Source organism: Rhinoraja longicauda, chromosome 16 (genome assembly GCF_053455715.1).
Source record: "Rhinoraja longicauda isolate Sanriku21f chromosome 16, sRhiLon1.1, whole genome shotgun sequence".
Classification (NCBI taxonomy): domain Eukaryota; kingdom Metazoa; phylum Chordata; class Chondrichthyes; order Rajiformes; family Arhynchobatidae; genus Rhinoraja; species Rhinoraja longicauda.
In genome coordinates, this window is record NC_135968.1 from 38,018,688 (window position 1) to 38,044,245 (window position 25,558).

General features: G+C 39.4%; 1 protein-coding gene across 1 annotated transcript; it reads left to right on the forward strand.

Annotated features, from left to right (window-relative positions):
- The first annotated feature begins 543 nt into the window (after nucleotides 1–543).
- On the forward strand, nucleotides 544–24,218 carry glrx3 (glutaredoxin 3). The gene is made up of 11 exons (XM_078413650.1): nucleotides 544–713; nucleotides 6,947–7,055; nucleotides 10,848–10,922; nucleotides 12,886–13,057; nucleotides 13,947–14,119; nucleotides 14,849–14,910; nucleotides 16,331–16,388; nucleotides 17,163–17,215; nucleotides 17,313–17,352; nucleotides 19,940–20,032; nucleotides 22,761–24,218. Exons 1-11 carry the CDS (start codon nucleotides 655–657, stop codon nucleotides 22,815–22,817), a joined length of 951 nt encoding a protein of 316 aa, XP_078269776.1. The 5' UTR covers nucleotides 544–654; the 3' UTR covers nucleotides 22,818–24,218.
- Nucleotides 24,219–25,558: the final 1,340 nt, after the last annotated feature.

Sequence of the window (25,558 nt, forward strand, 5' to 3'; positions counted from 1 at the left end):
TGCAGCTTGCGATCCTTTGCCGAGGATCGACCGTGGAGAGCTCCAACCGCGGGGCCTGTGGACTTTAACATCGTGAAACCCGCGGTCTCTGGTAAGAAGAGGCCGACTCAGGAACTCCAAGCCGTGGAGAATACTTTCAACCGTCCCGACGCCGGTGTTTCCATCATCCAGACACGAAGGTTGGACAGTGGGCAGCGGCGACTACGGATGGTTCAACAGCCCTGACCGCGGGTGAACAAAGAGGAAGGTGATTGAACTTTATTATCTTCCATCACATTGAGGAATGTGGAATCCGCTGTGGTGGATGTTTATGTTAAATTTTATTTTATGTGGCTGTGTTTTCACTCTTAGTATGGCTGTTTGGCAACTCAAATTTCACTGTACCTGCTTAATTGGCACATGTGACAAATAAATTTGAATCTTGAACCCTGAATCTTGAAAAGGCCCGTTTCTGTGCTGTACCACGCCATGATTTTAAAACGAAACATCATAAAACGTGAGCTTTCTTTCTCTTTGCACAAGTTGGGACGAGCAGCCCCCACCCACCCATCGTTGCACGTTGGGCTGCACCGCGTTCGTTTGCCGTCAGGCAGCGGTAGCAGATCGGCGCGATGTTTCCTTCCACTTCCGCGCCACTCGTGTGGTCTGGTAATCATGGCGACCGCGGTGGAGACGGCGAAACAGTTCGAGGAGACTCTGCAAAAGGCAAAGAGGTAAGTAAGCGTGTGGCCGAATGACCCTTGATCCAGCTTTCTCCACGTACACGCGAGTACGGGGGTAACAGAGGGAGGTGTGGGGGCCAGGGTGGGCAGCAGGGCAGGGACTGTCTGAGTTGCTGTGCTGTGTGGGCCCGATGCTGGAGGCGGCGATGCCTCCCTTGTGCTGTACAAGGCAGCTTTCATACCAAAATAATGTTAAAATAAAAGAGAAACTAGCTGCCCGAGCAAAATTAATATGGGAACAGAACAGAACAGAAAAGCATTTTGCACAAATAATTCTAGCAGCTGGGTCAATGGATGGTGAGACCTGCCCAGCACATTACTGTTGTTGGAATATATATTTAAAACACTAGCGCCCTGAAAGTAGAGTTTGAACGGTTAAATGTCGATTTTATTTATCATGACAGGATTGTCGAGAACCTATGATTTTCAGTCAAGTACGTTGATCACATTTTTTTTATTGGAATGAAGGCATAATACCCTCCTTCATTACTGAAACTGGCAACAGCACATCCGCAGTTAAAGACAGTAGACCAGAGGAGTTGTCAATGATTCCTTGCTTCCCCCATCGGCTGCGCTGTTTTCCAGCTTGCTCAGCGATATCTATGTGTTTAAAAAGTGAGAAGATTCAACTATGATTCTTGCTATGAAATACTCAGAAAATGTGTTGTGATGTTGTTGTATAATGGGAGAGGCTTCTGTGTCCGTATAGGGAGACAGCAAGAGGAAAATCAAAATTGGACGAACAAAATTTCAGGGGTGTTTTTAATAAGTTTAAAGTACAAAATGATACCAAGAATGTTGGAAGGTCAAGCCTAACGACCATGTCTCATAATGTATGTAATAAGGTGGATGAATTAATCATGCCAATAGATTAAAATGAGTATGCAATAGTTGAGATCATGGAGATCTCTTAAGATGAAGAGGAATTGGTAGCTAAAGAAGAACCAAGGAGAAGAACTGAAATCCAGGTGTATTCAGGAAGGAAAAGGAAAACTAGGGTGGTTAAAAAGATGATTAATGTATGTAAATCAGATGACATGGAATTTATTTAAATGGTGTTCAGAAATGCCGTGGGGCAGGAAATGTTAGTTGGAATTGAATGCACATGCTCAAACTAGTGATGACATTGAGGATGGCATAAAACAAGAAATGAGTGTTGATGGCATAAGATTTAACCGTGAAAAGGGTAACTTTCATTTAACATTCTTAACAATAGTGTGCAGGAGACATTCATATGTAGTATGTTTTTCTGGATTAATGCACTGAGAAATCAACAAATCGCCAGTACCAATAGTGTGCAGAATAATTGAAAAAGTGGCCAAGCAATAGTAGATATACTGGTTGTCATTTTTTTTAACATTCTTTAGACTGGATCAATTCCCATAGATTGAAAATGGAATCCCACTTTTTAAGAAGGACGAAGAGAAAATTTCTAAAAATTGATGATCCTCAAAGAAGAAATTCCTCTTCATCTTAAGAGATGACCGTTTATTCTAAAACTTGCCCCCTAGGAGAAACATCTATTCAGCAATCACTGTGTCTATTCCACTTGTCTGTTGTTCCTATGTTTATGGGTTTCTATAAGATTACGTCTCATTCTTTTAAAGTCCATTAAGCTACTACTCAGACTACTGGCCCAAACTATTCAACATTTCTTTAGACATCAGCCCCTTGTCCCAGTAATCAACCCAGTGCACCTTTCATGCACTTCCTTTTTTGCAATACTATCATTCATTAAATATGGAGCCAAAAATTATATATAGTACTCTAGGAATAGTCTCAGCAACACTATAAAGATGCTTCGGAACCTTTGGTTCATACTCCACATTCCTTGCAATTCCTTCAATATCTTTCCAATTATTGCATGCTACCCTTTTTGTGTTTCATTAGAGCAGTTCTGATGAAGAATCTTTGACTTGAAACGTTAAGGCATGTTACTCTTTCCACAGTTGGTACCTGACCTGCTGCATGTTTTGAGGATTTTCTGTTTTTATTTCAGATATAAGATTAATTTGTTTTGGCACATCCCTTTCTACATGGGAACAGAAAACATTGGGATTATTACCATTTCTGCAAAGGATAATTACTGACAGTGCCAAGTCATAACAATTTACTAATTAACTATTATATTGATGATCAGGATTGAAGTGACCGTGTATATTAGCCGAAATTATAACATTTACAAAGTTTGCATGTTGTAAGAACTGAAAATAAACTACAAAGGCAATGAATATACTTAAAAATACTCTTAAAACTCGGCAAATGAAAGAGGGGGAAAGGTTTGTGAAAGCAAAATGTATCAGTATGGAGTTGTACAAAATGATTTCAAGTAGATAGACACAAAATGTTGGAGTAACTCAGTGGAACAGGCAGCATCTCTGGAGAGAAGGAATGGGTGACGTTTCGGGTCGAGACTCTTCTTCAGACTATGATTTCAAGTAGTCATGGCACGGTATAATAAGAATGACTGAAAACAAAGTCATTTGTGGGGACTTGTAAAACATTGGTCACTTGCAAAGATATTTTCAGTTAGCTTTTATCTGTCTAATTAACATGCTTTAAATAGTTAATAGCATACTGTTAGAAAGCTGTATATTTCTTAACGGGACAGGAATTAAATACAAAAGCAGGGAAGTTATACTTATCCCCTACTCCCAATTCCTCCGCTTACGCCACATCTGCGCCCAGGATGGGGTTTTCCATACCAGGGCATCGGAGATGTCCTCATTCTTTACGAAAAGAGGGTTCCCCTCTTCCGTTATAGATGAGGCTCTCATTATGGTCTCCTCGATATCCACAGCTCCGCTCTTGCTCCCCCTCCCCCCCATTCGTAACAAGGACAGAGTCCCCCTTGTCCTCACCTTCCACCCCATCAGCCATCGCATACAGCATATAATTCTCCAACATTTTTGCCACCTCCAATGGGATCCCACTACTGGCCACATCTTCCCATCTCCACCCCTTTCTGCGTTTCGCAGGGACCGTTCCCTCCGAAATTCCCTGGTCAACATGTCCCTTCCCACCCAGACCATCCCCCTCCCCAGATACTTTCCCTTGCAACCGCAGGGGATGCAACACCTGTCCCTTTACCTCCCCTCTCGACTCCATCCAAGGACCCAAACACTCTTTCTGGGTGAGATGGAGGTTCACTTGTACCTCCTCCAACCTCATCTACTGTATCCGCTGTTCCAGGTATCAACTTCTCTGCATCGGTGAGACGAAGCGCAGGTTTGGCGATCGTTTCGCTTAACACCTTCACTCAGTCCGTCTTAACTTACCTGATATCCAGGTTGCTCAGCACTTCAACTCCCCCTCCCATTCCCAATCTGACCTTTCTGTCCTGGGCCTCCTCCATTGTCAGAGTGAGGCCCAGTGCAAATTGGAGGAACAGCATCTCATATTTTGCTTGGGTAGTTTGCATCCCAGCAGTATGAACATTGACTTCTCTTACTTCAAATTGCCCTTGCTTTCCCTCTCTATCCCCTCCCCCTTCTCAGTTCTCCCATTGGTCTTACTGTCTCCAACTACATTCTATCTTTGTCCCGCCCACTCCCCTGACATCAGTCTGAAAAAGGGTCTTGACGCGAAACGTCACCCATTACTTCTTTTGAGGAAGGATATTCTTGCTATTGAGGGAGTGCAGCGTAGGTTTACTAGGTTAATTCCCGGAATGGCGGGACTGTCGTATGTTGAAAGACTGGAGCGACTAGGTTTGTATACACTGGAATTTAGAAGGATGAGAGGGCATCTTATCGAAACGTATAAAATTATTAAGGGGTTGGACACGTTAGAGGCAGGAAACATGTTCCCAATGTTGGAGGAGTCCAAAACCAGGGGCCACAGTTTAAGAATAAGGGGTAGGCCATTTAGAACAGAGATGAGGAAAAACATTTTTAGTCAGAGAGTTGTGAATCTGTGGAATTCTCTGCCTCAGAGGGCAGTGGAGGCCAATTCTGAATACATTCAAGAGAGAGCTAGATAGAGCTCTTAAGGATAGCGGAGTCAGGTGGTATGGGGAGAAGGCAGGAACGGTGTACTGATTGAGAATGATCAGCCATGATCACATTGAATGGCGGTGCTGGCTCGAAGGGCCGAATGGCCTTCTCCTGCACCTATTTTCTATTGTCTATTCTCCCCATAATCTTTGACATCCTTACTAATGCAAAATCTGTCAATCTCCACTTTAAAACTACCCAAGGACGACCTCCACTGCCATCTATGGCAATGAATTCCTCAGATTCACCACTCTGACTAAAGAAATTCCGCCTCATCTCCAAACGGGACATATTTTTATTCTGAGGCTATGCCTTCTGGTCCTCGAATCTCCCCCTAGTGGAAACATCCTCTGCACATCCACTCTACCCAGACCTTTCCCCCTCATCCTTCTAAACTCCAGCGAGTACAGGCCCAGTGCAGTCAAATACATTCATCATACATTAACCCAACCGTCCCACGGATCATTCTTGTAAACGTCCACAGTCACATCTGTGGAGTCGTTTAAGTTCCTTGGAACCATCATCTCCCGGACCTTAAATGGGGGGCCACCATTGACTCCACAGTCAAAAAGGCCCAACAGAGGATGTACTTCCTGTGTCAACTGAGGAAACACCATCTGCCACAGGCAATGATGGTCCAATTCTATACTGCTATCATTGAGTCCGTTCTCACCTTCTCCATCATGGTCTGGTTTGGCTCAGCCACCAAGCACGACATCCGGAGGCTGCAACAGATCGTTCGATCCACCGAGAAGGTTGTTGGCTGCAACCTTCCCCCCCCATTGACGAACTGTACACTGCAAGGGCAAGGAAGCGAACGGGCAAGATCATCTCTGACCCCTCTCACCCTGGCCATAAAATCTTTGAAGCACTTCCCTCTGGAAGGCGACTCCGGACTGTCAAAGCAGCCATAGCCAGACATAAAAAACAGATTTTTTTTCCACGAGTAGTAGTTCTAGTCAATAACCAAAATCTGTAGTTCCTTTTGCTCTGGTTTATTTTCACCCACATGTTTAGACCGTAATGTTGTATCCTTATTGTTTTGATGTGTTTATGTTTTATTCTTAATTGTGAAATGTATGTTTGTGTCGTCATTTGTGAACGGAGCACCAAGGCACATTCCTTGTCTATGCACATACTTGGCCAATAAATTTATTCATTCATTCATTCATTCCTCTGGACCCTCTCCAACGCCAGCACACGCCTTCCTCGGATCTGGGGCCCAAAACAGCTCACGATACTCCAATACTTCAAATTTCGAAACATTGCTTACACACATGAGCAATTTATTTTATTTCTTCCAGTCTAGCACAATATATTGGGAACTAATGTGGAGCTTTCTGCGAATAGGAGAGGTAGTGCAGATTTACTGATGAATGGGTTGAATACGCACAACCCCTACATGAAATGTGTCCTTCTACATTCTTTTGTTGATGTTCAGGTGAAGCTCAACTTTCTGCTGGGCATTTTAGTGTCTTGGCTTCAACATTAACTTTAACAAGTTCAGAATCTGCATATGGCTCTTGGTTTCTCACTGGCACATATTATGATCATTTATCCTTTCTTTTTCACAACTGCCTATCATCTGTCTTCTCTCTCCCATAGTCCCACACTCCTTGGTCTGATTATCCTTCTACAGCTCTGTTTAACATTAATACTACAACAATATTAAAAAAAACACAAGCGGATATATATATTTAAAATAAACAACGGTATGTAGTGAAATAAAAGTTTATCCGTGGAATTATAGCAGTTATTCCCACTTGTCCAGAAAGCCCACCACCAGGAAAGTCCCAAGGGTGCTGAATTATCAGAATTTTACTATATGTTGAAACTCAACGAGAGAAACTAAGCTGTTTGCAGAATTTCATATTTGACTTAAATAAACTAATCTTTCTCATAATATTTTTTAACCATAAAATTGAATAGAAATGAGAGTAATCCCACCTGTCAAACTATTGTGGGTGGCACAGTGGCAGAGTGCAGTGGGAGGAACAGCTTGGACTTCTGAAAAATCAGATAGTAAATTATCAGAGTTTATTTTATGGGGGAATGAAATATCAAATGGTGAAATTCTCCTCCGTGCTAAGGGATGGTTGGTTAAGTGAATATTTGTAAATGGTTTTACTAAGAGTTTTAGATGAGCCAGAATTTTGATGGTAGAGAGCAACTAAGCTTCAAAATTAACTTTCAAACATCACATCATGTTTAATTATTCTATTTCTGTAGATCGCTGGTAGTTGTCCACTTCTGGGCACCATGGGCTGGGCAGTGTACGCAAATGAATGACGTTATGACTGAATTGGCCAAAGAATATGCACATGTTATCTTTGTAAAGGTAAATCTCATGCCTAATCAGCTGACTTGTCTGTGATGAATAATGCCTAATGTGTCATAACATCAAAATTTATCTCCTGCAGAATTATTCATAAGAAAATTGGACCTCTTCGTATAATATATTTATCCAACTGGTTATTATAGAAAGTTACTAAATCATGTAAATGCTTAAATGAAGTGTTCAAAGCTTTAAATAGGGTATGATTCTTTATATTTTTCTATAATTGAAATGTATTTTGTGGACCATAAGCCAAGGAATCTGTTTCCTCTCTTACATTAAGACAATAGATCATAATGAAGATTGAATGAACCACCAATGTGTCGAGTCTTTGTCAAAGCACATCCACTTGATTGAATTGAGGAAGGCAAACTAATGGCGTGTTTGAAGTACTGTTCATAAAGTTGAATGGTGGGTTCAACAGATTGGAAAAGTATGGATAATCTTAAATGGAAGGACAGCACAGGAGAGCTTACTAAAGGCTCCAGAGTAAGAAATAGGATAGAAAATTTAGTAACTGATAAGATCTATCGTCAGGCAATATGGGGAGCAAGTTGAGAAGAGGGATGGTGAATACAGCACCGAAGATATATTTGATTGCAAGCAGTGTACAAAACAAGGTGGATGAGCTTTTACCATGTTTAGAAATCGGCAGGTACAACGTCGTGGGCATCACAGTCGTGGCTGAAAGATGATCTGAGCTGGTAGCTGAGCATCCCAAGTTACACATCAAGACAGGCAGGTGGGCAGAAGGGGGGGGGGGGCTTTGTTAGTAAGGAGTGAAATCCAACGCTTATTAACAAGCAACATAGGATCTGAAGATGTAGAATCCTTGTGGGTAGAGTTCAGAAACTGCAAGGATAAAATTACTCTGATGAGAGTCATATAAAGGCCTCTGCATAGTAGCTAGGATGTAGGGTCAAATTATATCTCCTGATGTAGTTTGTACCCTACATCCTAGCTACTATTCACATAAGAAAGGCGATGTTACAGTGGTCTTAAGGGATTTCAATATACAGGTAGACTGAAAGAATCAGATTGGTGCTGGATCTCAAGAGAAGGAATTTATAGAATGTCTACAAGATGGCTTTTAAGAGCAGGTGGTCAAGCCTACCAGGGAAAAGGCAATTCTGGATTTGGTATTGTGCAATAAGCCAGATTTGATTAGGGACCTTAAGGTGACCCTTAGCGACTGTGATCATAATATGATATTCAGGGAGAAGCTGAAAATGGATGTACTGGTATCACTCTTGAGTAAAGATAAGTGGAGAGGCACGAGTTAGGAGCTGACTAAAAGTGATTGGAATGGGACCCTGGCAGAAATGATGGTGGAGCAGGAGTTTCTGGGAGTAATTTAGAAGACACAGGATCTTTTCATCCCAAAGAGAATGAAACATACTATGGGGAGAATAAGGCAACCGTGGCTGCCAAAGGAAGTAAAAGGCAGTATAAAAGCCAAAGAGAAGGCTTATAATATGGCAAAGATTAGTAGGAAGCTATAGGATTGGGAAGCTTTTAAAAACCAACCAAAGGCAACTAAAAAATGAATAAGGGGAGAAAAGATAAAATATGAAGGTGAGCTAGTTAGTAATATAAATAAGGATATCCAAATTTTTCTTTCAGCTATATAAAGGGTAAAAGAGAGGCAAGAGTGGACATTAGACTGCTGGAAATTGACGCTGAAGAAGTAGTAAAAGGGAACGTAGAAATGGCTGAATGTGTTTTGCGTCAGTCTTCACTGTGGTCGACACCAGCAGCATGCCAGAAATTCAAGAGAGTCAGGGGAGAGAAGTGAGTGCAGCCACGATTACTCTGGAGAAAGTGCTTGGAAATCTGATAGGTCTGAAGGCAGATAAGTCACCTGGACAGGTGAACTACACCCCAGGATTCTGAAAGAGGTAGGTATAGAGATTGTGAAGACATTAGTGGTGAACTTTCAAGAATCACTTGAATCAGGAATGCTCTCAGAGGATTCGAAAATCGCAAATGTAACTCCGCAGTTTGAGAAGGGAGCAAAGCAAAAAGAAAGGACATTATAGGCCGGTTAGACTGAATTCTTTGGTTGGTAAGATTTTAGAGTCCATTATTAAGGATGAGCAACAACCGAGTGAGGTGGAGGACATTTGTCAATGGCCTATGCTCCCTAGAGGAGCAAAGGGCTTAAGAAGAAGAAGAAGAAGTTTAAGGATGAGGTTTTGGGGTACTTGGAGACACATAATATAGGCGGAAGTCATCATGGTTTTGTTAAGGGGAGGTCTTGCCTGATAAATCTGTTGGAATTCTTTGAGGAAATAATAAGCAGGATAGACAAAGGAGAGTGAGTGGATGTTGTTTCTTTGGATTTTCAGAAGGCCTTTGATAAGGTGCCGCACGCAAGCCTGCTAAACAAGATAGGAGGCCATTCCTTGCCACTGACTGCTGTGGATGACGTCATTGGGTATTTTTAAAGTGGAGATTGATAACTTCTTGATTAGTGAGGGCATCAAAGGTTACGGAGAGAAGAAAGACTGGGGTTGAGAAGGAGAAATAGATCAGCAATGATTGAATGATGGAATAGATTGAATGATGGGCTGAATGGCCTAATTCTGCTCCTATGTCTTATGATCTCATGGTCTTGAAAGAGAATCATGTTAAGTTTGGTATTCTCAAAATGTTATTTGTGTCAGAGATGTCCGTTGGATAACGCTTAGGTAGTTGCCGAAGAACAAGTGGAAAACCAGTGTAGAATCTGAAGATTATGACAAACCATTGGACTCCACCTGTTAATTCATTCATCTGGTCACAAGATCACATAGCCGTGACTGATGTTAAAGTGATAAACTGAAAAGACTCCGATGCAGAATATTGTATTGGAAAGAAACTAAGCAAAATATATTGCAGACGAACAGTTGAATATAGTGAACATGGGCAGAATGAAATGTTATGGGTCAATTGTAATGAAGTAAAGGGTAGAAAATCCTGAACATTGTTGATGAGTTAAAAAAAAGAATGAAGCAAGCACAGAGCATTAGAACTAAATTCTGGAAATTTGCAATATGAGATATTAGTAAGTTGCCTTCACTGAAAGAATGCTTTGGCTTGGACAAGTTAGTGAATTCATTCTTTTGGGTTAAAACATTTTTGGAAGATAGTAAGATTTAATAAAAAAGCATTACCCTCATAATAATATCCGTAGAAATGAATAGAGCCAAAGAAAGAAACATTTGAAAAGATGCTGGTGGAGTTGTCTGCGTCATTTCTGTTACCTGCTTAAATAATTCTGGCAGTTTGTATCATTTAGTTGGGGAAATGATTTATTAACAGAAATATTCAACTATTTGTCCTGTCCCAACCACATTGACACTGGACCGTGAGAAATTGCAGAGTTCTGGACATAGCCCAGTCCATCCTACAAATCACCCACCACCCCACCAATCGATTCCACCATGCTGTCTTGGCAAAGCAGCCAGCATAACCAAAGGCCACTCACACCCTGGTTATTCTCTCTTCCCCCCCCCCCCTCCGGTGTTGTGCGGTAGATGCAAAAGCCTGAAAGCACATATCACCAGATTTAAGAGGGGTTTATTTCTCCGTTATTACCAGGTTTTTTTTCAAACAGATCTCTCATGTGCTAAAGATGAATTCCCAATCTACTTCGGCTAATTCAGATTGAATAATTACTTTGTTTACAAGTTTATTTTAGGTGATTGATGTTTTGTTTTGTTTTGGAAATATAATCTTGTTAATGATATTTGAAGAATATTTGGTTGATCTGCAATGAAACAAGTTTATTGATGGACCTCTTTTTTTTAACAGCTTGAAGCTGAATCTGTTCCAGAGATATCTGAAAAATATGAGATTTGTTCTGTGCCAACTTTCCTGTTTTTTAAGGCAAGTGTTTATAGTTTTTGAAATTTAAAATAGTAGACCACTTTGAAGTAGCTAAACACTAGTTGGTTGTTGTCTAATTTTAGGTTGTCGTGGATACCAGATTCGATGCTTCCTGAATTTTCTTGAGAAAAGAACCTTGATGGACCACAAAGTGGCTATATAAATAATTTATTGTGCTATCTTTTGAAAATGTTCTTTGGTCTAAGGCAGTGCCATTTTTTTCTGGCAGTACGCACTGTTCTGTATACCGGCACTCCTAAAAAGTTAAACGTGATTATTTTGTTTTCTGGCAATGTCATGAATGTTTAGAAATGGTACACACAAAAATGCACAGGCTTTGGAGCTGAGCTCTTTATATTGTAAAGAAAAAAACTAATTGTTACAGCATACAGTTTGAAAAGGTGTTGAAAATGTACAATTAAGAACTATTTACTATCAACTTTTCTGTAATTCTTTTTTAGTATCTATTTTTAACAACCCCCAGAATTTACTGATGTGACGCCGTTTCCTATTGTTATAGCTTTGAATTGGTAAACGTATTCCTAAATTCAAAGGTTACGAATTGTTTACCTTTTGCCTCTTGCTGTAGTGCGCTGCTGCACATTGTAGGATCCATAAATGCAGAAAATAAAAACTGATTTTATGTCATTCATCATTATCATGTCCAAGATCTTTCTGGTAAATTGAAAGAATTTCATATCACCAATCTTCAACAGTCGGTTATTATTGCTTTATACATTCAAAAATTAAAAGTTACAGGTTCATTAATGGAGAACATATTAAAATATATTTTTTTTTTCCTACTCGTGCATGGCTAGAAATATGTGGTCTGACTTCTAAAGATAATCCAGGAAGTGGAGGGGTACGTTACACGTGAATAAATGAAAAGGAATGATGGTAAAAGACACACAGGTCAATTCACACACTTATGCGGCAGTTGGACATCACAATCCATATGCTCTTCTCGTGCCAATAACTATGTAATTACTGCCAACAATACTGATTCCAGGCTCTGATTTTGAAGCTGTGAAACCATTAGATGAAAACTAGTCTTTCCATCATAGAGCCATACAGCATGGAACAGGCCCTTTAGCCCAACTTTCCCATGCTGCCCATCTACACAAGTCTAACATGTCCACATTTGGCCAATGTCCCTCTAAACCTTTGCTATCCACGTACCTGTTCAAATGTTTTTTTAAATGTTGCTATGGAACCGCGACCTCAACTATGTCCTTTGGCAGCTCATTCCATATACCTACAACCCTCTGTGTGAAAAAGTTGTCCCTCGGGTTCCTATTAAATCTTCCCCCTCTCACCTTAGACCTATGTTCTCTGGTTCTTGATTCCCCTTCTTTGGGTAAAGGACTGTGCGTTCATCCTATCTGGTCCCTTCATGATCTCATCAACCTCTATAAGATCACCCCTCATCGTCCTGCGCTCCAAGGAATAAAATCCTATGCTGGCCAACCTATCCCAGTAGCTCAGGCCTCTAGTCCTGGTAACATCCTCGTAAATCTTCTCTGCACTCTTTCCAGCTTAGAAACATCCTTCCCATAGTAGGGTGATCAAAACTGAATACAATACTCCAAATGCAGCCTCACCAACATCTTGAACTTTCCCCAGAAAGATCAGATAATTCATGTTTTTACATAAAATGCTTGGGTCAATTGATAAATCAATTGGTTATGCTTCAATAACAGTTTAATTTTCCAAATGTTGGATTTTACATCTCTAGCATTGAATTATATTGCAAAGACTGAATTGGATAATAAGTTGTATTCTTGTACATTTTCTACTTGCATTGAGCAAATATTGTAGCATTTAGATCAACATCTTTCTAAATATTGACTATAATGGATGGTTTCTATTACTTGATGTAGGTTGCTAGATGGTCATGCTTAATTGTAAATTAAAATCTCTTGGATTAACAGTGCTTTTATTAAGTGCATATTTTTTGTTTCAGAACTGTCAGAAAATTGACCGACTAGATGGTGCTCACGCTCCTGCTTTAACTAAAAAAGTTCAACAGCACAGTGAGACTGCCAAACAAGATCTGAATGATCAATTGCGAAAACTTATAAATTCAGCGCCCTGTATGCTATTTATGAAGGGTACATCCCAAGAACCTCGTTGTGGTAAACATAATTTTGTTTTACTGATGAATCTGAGGGATTTTAATGGGCTAAATCATGCTTGATCTGACTCGTGGCTCCTGCCTGTTCTCTCATGCTAACCTTCTGTAGTATGTGGTTCCTAATGACTTAAAGTCCTCAGTTCCACGATCATCCTGATAGCATCCTACATGTCGCAACTAGGCCTCTCGGTGTGGCATCTCAAGACTTGCAGACTGCAGTACCTTGACACCCTTTGATAGCTAGTTCTATCCATATAATTAATCGCAAATGCCAGATCAGGAAAAGAAAAGCTAAATATGTATGTAGTGCCAATTCTATCCTGTGTTAGTGCATTTCACATTATAAAATAATAAAAAGTTGGTTATTATTAGGAATAATATTGAAAAGCTAGTAAGTAACACACCATTTTTATTTATTGTTGTGGAAAGTCAGCTAGTTTATCAAATAATATTGTTTTAATGAATATTATACCTAAAAATATCAAGAAATGAAAAAAATCCCTGATTTTTGTGTAAAATCCCTAATTAATGTTTAGTGACTTTTTGAGTGTTCATGACTGTACAGGTTTTCCTACTTTGTTTCCTCTTACTATGTTTACTGTTACTCCAGCACTTTGGGTCTTTTTTTGTTAACCAGCATCTGCAGTTCCTTGTTTCCTTGTTTCTTCATTCTCATTTGGTTCTTGCCTTCATCTTGTAATGCTCAGTAGATCAGCACTGTGAGCATGTCCCCAAGTCACTTCAAGTTCACTGTCTTACAACATAGCTGCAAATTTCCCTGGTGTGGGACAAATAAAGGAATATATAATAACAACTCAGCAAACATTGCTGGAGAAAATATAATTTTTCTGCATTCATTGTTTCTTATTATATCATGTTCTATTTGGCAGGCTTCAGCAAGAAAATTGTGGAAATCCTCAATGAACATAATATTCGCTTTAGCACCTTTGATATTCTTTCCGATGATGATGTGCGTCAGGGGCTGAAGGTTTACTCAAACTGGCCCACATATCCCCAACTCTATGCGAATGGCGAACTGGTGGGAGGATTTGACATAGTAAAGGTTGGTGTTGCAGAATTGCATGCTATACAGCCAGTATTGAAAACAAAGCAAAACGACTGATGTGAAAATGACTGTTAAGGGGAATGTGTTTTCACAGTGGTGAAAGATGATTAACCTGAGAAAGGATTGTATATTTTGCACATGCTCAGTACTTCAAAAGGAATAAAATATCTTGGGACAAACCTGACAGAAAGCATTGCATTTGAATAGCTTACTTTAGTTCTTTCATAGGATGGCTTTTAATAGAGAAATTTACATTAAAAGTAATCATTCTGAAACAAGTTAAGTGTGATTTTAAGCAATGCAAACAATCTGGGTAGTCGTGCATTTTGCAGCAAAATGCCCAATGGCCCGACAGTCACCGATTACTTAACAAATGACCTATAGGTCACAAAGTCAAATTAATGACACGTGAACTGTAAGTTACAAATGTGGCCTTAGTGAAATTACTATTTTCATAAAAAGGAAAATCTGCTCCCCTCAACTACTTCACGAAAACACGACAGTAGATAAATCGTGCCTCGTGTCCCATGCGCGTGAGTACACAGTCAACTCATTAAGCCTTGCATTTGAATGGGTCTGATTAGATTTGCATTACCTATTAATTGATGGAGTATCTATATATTTTTTAATTAATAAAGTAATATTCTGGTTTGATGTTTTTCATGTCAATTAGAGCCAGAATAAGAGATTTGATGCATTTTTTGGATTTTTTTTTTACTCTCACAGGAGCAAGCTGAATCGGGAGAACTAGACAAAATTTGCCCAAAGGAAATGGGACTGGAACAGAGGTAAAATACTGCTTGTTACTGTAACAGATTTTATGTACTTAGATCATAGAGCTATATAGCACGGACATTTTGACCGTACCAACCAGGTTGGCAGACTAGGTTAGTTCAATTTGCTTGCATTTTGCCCATGACCTTCTAAACCTTCAAATCCATATATTTGTCCAAATGCCTTTATCAGTTGGAATTCTATCCACTGCAATAGCTTCTTCTGACAGCTCATTGCAAATATGGACTATCCTCTGAGTGAAAGGTTGCCACTAAGGACCCTCTTAGTTTTAGAGCCTCTATCCTGGAAAAAAACTGAGTGTTCATTTTGTCCATGCCCCTCATGATCATGTACATCTCAGTAAGATCACCCCTCAGCCACCTACGTTCCAAAGAAAAAACATTCCAACCTTTCCCAAAAACTCAAGCGTGCATTTCCAGGTAACATCCTGTTGAATGTCTCTGCTCTCTTTCCAACTTAATGACATCTTCCGATAAGTGGGCAACCAGAATTACATGCAGCATTTCAGGTGTAGTCTCACGAACGTCTTGTACAGCTGCATCATGATGTCCCAACCTTTGTACTCAATACCATTCCCAATAAAGGCAAGCGTGCCAAACGCCTTCTTCACCACACTGTCCACTTAACCTGCCACTTTTCGGGAACCATGCACCTGTACTCTCAGATCTCTCTGTTCTGCAACTCTCTCCAGTGTTATGTCCAGAAAGGTTACACATGTTTACAAGGGGAATAGCCACAAGAGATCCTGCACTCTTTGTCTTCTCCGTTTACCCTGGTAGTCACCCATCTACTTTCTGCCTGCACCTTAGGTATGACCACCTTGCTTTGATTCTTATCTATGCTGATCTCACTCTCGTAGATATCCTGTGGTCGTCCAGCTGTAGCTCCAGTTCCCTCATGCAAATCAGGAGCTGCAGCTGGACCTACTTCCCGCAGATGTAGTCATCAAGGACACTGGACATTTTCCTGACTTCCCACATCCTACACCAGTAGCACATCAGTGCGCTAACTGCCATTCTGACTGCACTTAGATTATCGAGGAAAGTTACAAAAAAAAGACCTTGCCTTATCTTGCATCACCCTCTGCTCAGCCTCCTCACCGAAGCCTCAACACATTTCCTCAGTCACAGAACTTAGCCTCAAAACATGGCTGTTCCACCATGCTGTCATTTCTTATATGCCGCTGTGCCTCTGAGCAAGCCAATTAAATGGCAGCCTTTTAAATCCTCCCGCTGCTGCTTTGATCTGCTCTACCTTGCAGGAAACTCACTGAAATTGCAAGCAATGCAGTGCGTAGTGAGATTTTAATCCTTGACATTGATTGTTTTTAAATATTCAGCCATAAATGTGATGTAGTTTTTTTGTTATATTTTACACTACCATTTGGTGTTCAGCTGTTTATTGTATTTGTAGGTTGAAAACACTGATAAATAAAGCAAAGGTGGTTCTGTTTATGAAGGGGAACAAAGCGGTAAGCACTTTGTACTTGAGAAGAAAAATTTGGGTTTATATCGTACTTAACTATTTAGAATAAACAAAGATACTTTGTGATCTAAATTCTCATTTAGAAGGCATTATCAGTATGTGTGGAACTATTTACTTTTGTTTACAGAGCCCTTGGGTTCAGTGCTTCTCAATGCTGCTTTACGATTTGTTACCATACAATGATCAAAAGCAAACTTGAATCAAACATCCTAGATTTGGTGTCATAGATAAATAGCGATGGATTTGTACTCCTCCCTCCCCCCCCACCCCATTTCTTGAAGTATGTTCTTCTGTTATGATCTGTATGCAGCTTGGTCTCTTTACATTGGTGTAATAAGGTCATGCGATTTCCTGACCTGAACAGAAATGCACCTATTGTTAAAAGTCTCCGAGATATATATATACATCTACCGAAAGGCACCTAACATTGGCTACACTCAAGATCTATGAAAAGAAGGATATTATTTGGGGTTTTTTAAGTTGCCACTGATGTGCACATAGGCCTACCTTTATAAAGGAGAAACGAGGAACTGCAGATGCTGGTTTACAAAAAAAGACATAAAGTGCTAGAATAACTCTGGGGTCAGCAGTATCTCTGGAGAACATGGATAAGGGTTGGGATCCTTCTTCAGTCAGAGTTACTCCAGCACTGTCCCCATTAGGCCTACCTTTAGCTTTTTTATGTATCTAATAAGCAGTTTTAAAATGGTAATTTTAAGAGAATAACTCGTATTTTATGTGGTTATAATGTTTTGTTTAGTTGGCAAAGTGTGGATTCAGTTGTACCATCATCGAAATACTAAACGAAACTGGGTAAGTATCAGCATTTGACTAAGAGTCTTTTTGCAATAACTTAAATCATTTCTGCTTCCTTAAATTTAGAACATAACATGATTTTTTTTTAATGCAGTGTTGACTATGAAACCTTTAACATTCTGGAAGATGAAGAAGTAAGTTCTGTTTACATTCCCTACAATCGTATGTTGGTCAAGTTTTGTATATTTGTTTTTGACTTTTAGGGTAGAACTGTATAAATGTTTTGATTTTAGCTAAGTTCCAACACTACTACTCTTTCCCAACCTGTAAACCAAAATGGTTCTAAGTGTCTAGCATCACATTTCCTTTTTTTAGGTGGATCTGTGATGGCAGTATTGTGTTAAATGCTTTTGACAGCAATATTCGGTAGCGTGCATATTTTCAGTAAAGCCACTTTGTGTCAATGTGGAAACAACATCTATATGTGGCAGAGATTTCATGATATACCTAACAGCAAAGTTTAAATATTTTAGTAATGTTTAATTTGGTAAAGATCTAGATTTTCTCTCGGTTATCCTGTTTACTATACATTGCCCAGTTATAACCTTATTTAAGCTTATAACTTATCGAGTGAGAGATGAGACCATTAGTTTAACGTTGTGTACCTTTGATTGAAATTCATAGTATTGACTGTAATGTCCCATCCATATAACATCTTGGCTCGTTTCCTTTGATGTATCTCGGAATGTATTTTTTTCTGCTGCCAAAGACCCATGCCAAATGTGGTGTGTTTGTTTTTAATGTCTACTTTTTGTTTCTTGATTGGTGAAATTTTCACCTGGCCTTCAACCCTGTTGGACATGACCAATTCACTTGAATATTATATAATTTGTTATTGAGTGTTCAATTTAAAAAAAACATGTACAGATACAGATTGAAATTTATCACTGTCCTGTTGCTAAGTTAAAAGGAAGCAGGTGTTTTGTACAGAATGGTAAATTTCTGTTTAACTGCCATTTGTTTTAGAGTAAGTAAATTTATAATTGCTCAATTGAAAACAAATGTATTGCCGAACAGTTAGATGGTTGGTTTTTGAATATGCATTGCAGAATATCATTAAATTCAGCTACATTATTCAGTCAGTCACTGATTTTAATCGTGCGTTGATTGGCAATGCCCAATTATCACTACGGAGTGCAAGGAACAGAAGACGTTAATGGAAGCTATTGGATGGCATGCAATAGAACAAATTTAAAGGGCAATGCACAAGTTTGTCTTGTATACTGTGAGCAGAAACTTCATTGCCATTTCAGTCATGTTTTATATTGACCTGGACTTTCTTGTCAGTGGTGTCCTCCATGGAGAACTTATTCTTGTGCAAGCAAAGCAAGTGACTATATGTCTCCCCAACTAATTAGATTGACAAATTCTTAATATGGTATGCAATTTGTACCTAAAACTATAAATAAAAGTAGTAAATCTCCAAACATGTACGAGAAACAAAAGAGAGGAACCTAAAGTTGATGTTAAAACTGAATAGGTTTTTTTTATGAAGGTTATAAAGTCTTAGCATGAAAATTAGAGCACACTTGTCCAGGAATATACATATCTTGGTCAAAATAAGTCAGGATTTAGTTAATGGGTACTTACCATATAATTGTTCAACTCTACTTTTCTTGTATTTCAATGCTTAATCTCTTGACAAGTTATAGTTATAGTAAAAAAATCTATAGCAGAAGGGCATCTTGACTTGGAAATTCCTGATTTCCATTCTTAATTATGTATGCATAGATCACAGAGTTAGTGTTCATAATGGTGAGCACTGTTGTCTTCAAAAAAATCAAAGGAACAATTAAATTAAGAGGACTATGCCACACTGTCTCTTGAACTTGTTCTATCATTTTGTCTGATCTGGTTATAACTCAATGTCACAGTAAACTTTTACCCCCTTGCTCATCATGTTTCTGAATACTTCTGGTTTAAAAATAGTCAAATAACTTTTCTGTCATTGCCTTACTTGGATGAGAGTTTCAAAGCTTTACGACCATCTGAGATAAAAACTTTCATCTTAATGAAAGAATTATTTTTAAGTAGTAACTGTTTGTTTAAATTCTCACATAAGAAGTAATATTCTCTTCACATCCACCCCTCAGAATTGTACATGTTTCAGTCAATTAATGGAGTTTCCAGGCAAACTTAGCCGTGATCCCATCATGCACACATTGGCATTGCAGTCAGCAAACTGCATCGAAGTGAATGAAGCACAGGAGAATCATTTCTTCCAATTATTCTGTGTCACGAGCAAATAGTCTGGAGGCCAATTGCCCTTTGTGTGAGGAGAATTGGGAACCTTTCCCCTACTAATTTCGCTATTGCTTATTACATTCTGTGTAGTTTCAATAGCTAGAGAAGCAAAACTATTTAGGAGAATGATCAGTAGAATGAACCCACAGTATCAAAATTCAATCAAATGTTTCTAGAAAAATAATACTTAAGAAATTTGCATAGAAGTGTTGATTGCCGCAATTTATATTTTTGGTGGGTAATCCATCAGATTGCAAGTCTATATGTTGTGAATGTTTGTCACTATGGAACAATATTTCATTATTGTGAATTACTTCACCAAACAGCTTAGTTGGAATTTCAGGAAACTCCATACATTGATAAAACGCTGTTGAATAATAATGCAAAATCACTTTGCCATTTGACTATTTAATAGCAGGTTCCGTTTTAAATCACCAGTAAATTTTGTTTTTAACCTTGCCCATTCTTTCTGTACAGGTGAGGCAAGGATTAAAGACTTTTTCCAACTGGCCAACATATCCACAACTTTATGTGAATGGTAACCTTATTGGTGGGCTCGATATTGTAAAGGTAAGTACATATAATTGCTAAATGTGACTGGCAAGGAGAGTCCAGTATTCTCCTTGGTATTACAGTTTAGTGTGAAAAGTATTTATGAAAGGTGTAAATCTTGTTTGATAAATTTTGCTAGATTGCTTTGAGGATATAACAAGCAGGGTTGATAGAAGGGAACTTGGAGATTTAGCATATTTGAATTTTCAGAAGGCATTTGATAAGTTTCAACATAAAAGGCTACTGCATAAAGTAAGAGCTCATTAGTTGAGGGATGTGTGTTTGTAATTAGTTATTGTATGAAAGGGTCTGTTTCAAGCTCTAAGGATGGAACTAGTTAAACATCCCAAGGGCCAGCTCTTGGCCTTCATGATATATGATTTATATTTATGATCTAGACGAGGGGATAGCATGCAAGTTTTGCTAGTGATATAAAAGTAGATTGGAGGCCGTGTGGTGATGAAAATATTTGGACCACACTATAGGCAATGAGTGGGCGAGAACTAGCCAAATGGAGCTTAATGTGGGGCAGTATCACATCATGCAATTAAGAGGGATCTAAAGGTATGTTGTTATCTAAATGGAGAAAGACTGCAGATGAATGAAGTATTAAGATATTATTGCGCACTAATTGCAAAATGTCTGCAAACAGGTGCAGTAAGTGGTCAAGTAGGCAAATGGCATTTTGATTTTCATCACAGGAGGGTTGCAGTTTAAAATTGTTATGTTTGTTTTGGGTATTGGTGAGGCCAGACTTGGTTTTAGGTTTATAATTGGCACGCGTACCAAGGTACAGATAAAAAAACTTTATTTTCCATGCTATCCAGATACTACTATAGTTAAGTACAATCAAGCCCAACTCTAATACAAATAAGTAGATCAAAAGGAAAGATATAGAGTGCAGAATATAGTTCTCAATAGTCAATAGTCATTTATTTGTCACATACACATAAATGTGTAGTGAAATGAAACATTACCCGCAGTTCAACAATAAGACCAATAAGAATAATCAATAAAACTGCAATAACACATACAATCATAAACTAACACCAAACAAAAAGAAACATCCATCACAGTGAGTCTCCTCCAGTCACCTCCTCACTGTGATAGAAGGCCAGAATGTCTTTTCTCTTCCCCTGCCGTCTTCTCCCGCGGTCAGGCTGTTGGAGTTGCCACGTCGGGGCGGTCGTGGCTCCCGACATTGAAGCCCCCGCCAAGCGGAGAAAACCCCGCGGCCTATTTCAGGCCTCGCCGGACGGTGAAAGGTCCGCGGTGGGCCGACCCAAGCCCCGCGATTCGGGGCGGGCGAAGCCGCTGCCGGAGGTCCCGATGTCGGCCCCCACCCAGGGGCCTGGCGGCTTCCGACGTCCACGCGGCCCACGTCGGAGACGAGTCGCAGCCGCTCCCGCAGCCTCCGAAGGCAGCCAGTGCGGGCTCTGCGCAGGCTCTGCCTGGCCGCGGGCTCTGCAAAACAGAGCCCCAGGTGGTCCCAGGTGCATGGCCGATGGTAGGCCGCAGCGGGAACGGAGACACGACACAGAAACAAAGGTCGCGTCTCCGTTCGGGAGAGAGAATTTTACAGTTCCCGTTCCTTCCCGTTCCCTCCCACATAACATACAAACACTACACCATATTAAAACTACAATTCAGACAAAAACAACAAAAAACACAAAAGACAAATGGACTGCGGACAAGCCGCAGCTGCAAGGCAGCTGCGAGGGCAGCATTATGACCCAACAGTTCCAGGGACAAAGTCTAATGTCAGCAATGAGGTAGAAGAGAATCGGATTGTACCCGAGCGTATGGATCGATTGTACAAGAGTCTGATAACAGAGGGGAAGAAACTGTTCCCATGTCTGGTGGTATACACTTTCAAGTTTCTGTATCTTCTGCCCGAAGGGAGTAGCGAGACGACGGAATGACCAGGGTGAGAATGGTCTTTGATAGTGTTGGTGACTTTCACAAGGCAGAGTGAAGTGTAGATGGAGTCAATGCTGGGGAGTCTATTCGATAGATGGGCTACATCCACAATTCTCTGCAAATCCTTGTGGAGTCGTTCCCAATCCAAGCTGTGATGCAACCAGACAGTATGCTTTCTATGATTTATCTGTCGAGGTTTGTAAGACTCATTGGAGACGTACTCAATTTTCGTAGTCTCCTGAGGAAGTAGTGCCTTCTTGACTGTCGCTTCAATGTGGTTGGACCAAAACAAATAGTTGGGTTATATTTATGTCAAGAAACGTGAAGCTCTCAACCAGTTCCACTTTGGCATCATTGTTCACTTGAGAGGCAGTCATATCAAAAACACTATTAAGAAAAAGTATCCTTTGAAAGCATGCAACCCTTTCATATAAATAGATTAAGGCTAAATATAATTAGAAATGGATTATCAAATGTCACAGATGATTTCTACTCGGGTCCACTGTGGTTTTGCTTATATATAAAGAAAATATTCTCATCCATGAATAATATTGTGCCTTTAGAGTTGTAATTAATATAATGGCAAAGCTTCCTAGTTTTCATAGCATTCAGAACACCTTTATTGTTGGTTCCTAAAAATGGCCATTGGAGGATTATGGACAAATCCTATTGCACAGTAGACATAGAGAGTATACTGGAGATGCAAAAATTGGAAAAGGGGCTCAAAAACTAATTTCTCTGTTTGAGTATTGTTTCCTTGCAAGCGGATGGGAAAATAATAGTTGGTATGTACCCTAATATATTTGCACAATGTTTTCTTTTACAGGAATTGAAAAATACCGGAGAGCTTCTTCCAATATTAAAGGAAGAAAATGCTGGTTAGAATTTGATGAACAGGAACAACTGCCTTGTACTTGTATTTGTCCACTTTAAAAACTATTATTCAATGACAATAATATAGTCTAAAGCTGGGTGACACAATGGTGGATGTAAATCATCTTTGGTGTTTTAATGCCTCTATAATATTTCATGAGTAACATTGTATGATGAAGGGTGCAACATGCAAATGGGCTAGAACAATGATTAAATGTTATACTTTTATTGTTATATGTACAGACTTTTTGCGATTTACTTCTTGAATCGTATTTAGGTGTTGCCTTATTGGAAGCCCAGTGAGGCAAGTAGCATATTCGTTTTGTACTCTGAAGAAGGGTCTCGACCCAAAAAGTCACCTATCAATGTTCTCCAGGATAGACACAAAATGCTGGAGTAACTCAGCGGGACAAGCAGCATCTGGAGAGAAGGAATGGGTGACGTTTCGGGTCGAGTCGTTCTCCAGGATGCTGCCTGCCCTGCTGATTTACTCTTATTACTTTGTGTCCTTTGGCATTTTTGTTGTTGTTTAAAAGTTGCTTGAGCTACCTCATAATGCATCCATTGTGAGCTACATGATTATCGTACAAGGCATGCAGCATTATTCTGACATACACATGAAGAGATTTATTGAATATAAACCATTATAAATTGATTGTTATGCATCAAGGTTAAAAAGCCTCTCACCATTTTCAACTTAAAAACATGGGGAAGTAAGCTAAGATGTTTTAAAATATGTTGCTCATTGATGTATTGTTTGTCACCATTTTTTGTCTAGACTTTAAAATAAAACTAAGTGACTGCCTATTTTCAAAATTTGGATATATGTATCGTTATTTGAAATTAGTTATAATCTCAAATATTTCAATTCAAAATTTTTTACAGTCGTCCCCTTCCCTTTTGGAGAGCAGAGTTGCATTACAGGAAAATGACCGATAGATAAATTAAGGGGCAGCTTACAAGTTGTAGATAAATAAAGACTTTGCATCCTTGTGCATTTAGATAATCAAAAGCAAGTACAGGTGTTAATAACACCAGTATTGTACTTAGCTTTACTGCCAATCTCTGAGAGCAATCTGCAAAGTCCTTTTTGTGGGTCAGCCTGTCTCAAACATCTGCGTCCTTATTTACCACAAGCCTAAAATGAGCATCTGAGCACCTCTCTTGTCACAGGATCTGTCACTGAGAACAGAGGAGCACAAATGTACTGAGTTTAGGTTAGTTTAGGTGCTGGATGCAATTTGCATTTGACCATTCAGCATAATGCCATAAATGGCTTACAAATGCAACTTGACCCCGTTTGAATGCGCTCACAGATAATGCTGTTTGACCCGCTGAGTTACTCCAGCTTTTTGTGTCTATCTTTGGTTTAAACCAGCATCTGCAGTTCCTTCCTACACAACTTGATTGAAAAGATGTTTTCTCTTAATGTTACTGTTATTTTCAGTTTGTTTTGTTAATTATTTGTCATGTATTTAAACTTTTCAAATATTATCATTTGAAGTCATTCTTATCATTTGTTCAAACTCTGACAGCAAAAACCACTCAAGGCATCCCTATGCAATGCAGGACAGCCAGAGCGATTGTGTATCAAGTTGAATCACTCTGCAGATCTGCAGAAGATACATACATTCATTGGATAAGAGTGGAAATAAGCAAGGATAAACAATCTAACTCTCTGAAGAAGGGTCTCGACCCAGAACGTCACCCATTCATTCTTTCTCTCCAGAGATGCTGCCTGTCCCGCTGAGTTACTCCAGCATTTTGTGTCTATTTTCAGTTTTAACCAGCATCTGCAGTTCCTACCTACAACTAACTCATTGTCACTGCTTTACTCAGATTCAAAACAAACATGACAATAAAATGATTCTGAGTTCGAGCCCAAGGTTAGTTGAACATACTACCCCTGCTTATGTCCTTTGTTTAAAGAGACTTGATGGGCCGAATGGCCTAATTCTGATCCTATCACTTCAAACCTTATAACATTAATACACAACATATTAAAACAGGACCTTGATATTATTTGCAAAGTTAAAAATACTTTCTGAAAGAATGCAACAGAAAGCAAGCCATTAGAGTTATTTGGTATGCTAGCATTGGTCCTTGAGCTTTCGGGTAAAGCAATCAGGTCAATCAGTCTGAAGGGTCTCAACCTGAAACGTCACCCATTCCTTCTCTCCTGAGATGCTGCCTGACCTGCTGAGTTACTCCAGCATTTTGTAAAAATAAATACCTTCGATTTGTACCAGCATCTGCCGTTATTTTCTTACACAGGTCAATCAGATCGGATCATTGACACCTGTAACAAATCTTGATCAAACCATCAGGAAAAATCCTTTACGTTTGAACTAGAATTAAGAAAATTCTTTGCACATTTGAAAACATTTTTTTCTACTTTGTTGGTATTATCAATAAGCCACTGTGAATCAATAAGGGTTTTAAGAAAGGAATGAGTATTTGAAAGAATTGTATTTTTTGACCTACAGGGAAATAGGAAAGTAATGGCCCTGACTGGAGTGCTGTAAAAAGTGATGTGGATCATGGGCCCCAATGTCTTCATTCTGTGCCACAGTGATTCTATACGTCTCGTGTCTGTTACAGAGGATACACACATTTTGTGATATATAAATGCTTGCATTTATGAGTAGAAAAGATAAACGTGAGACAGAATCTATCTCATTATCTTCATCCAATAGAAATGCTCACAAGCCTCACCTGCACCATTTTCATCATTACTTAGTTAAGCATTCA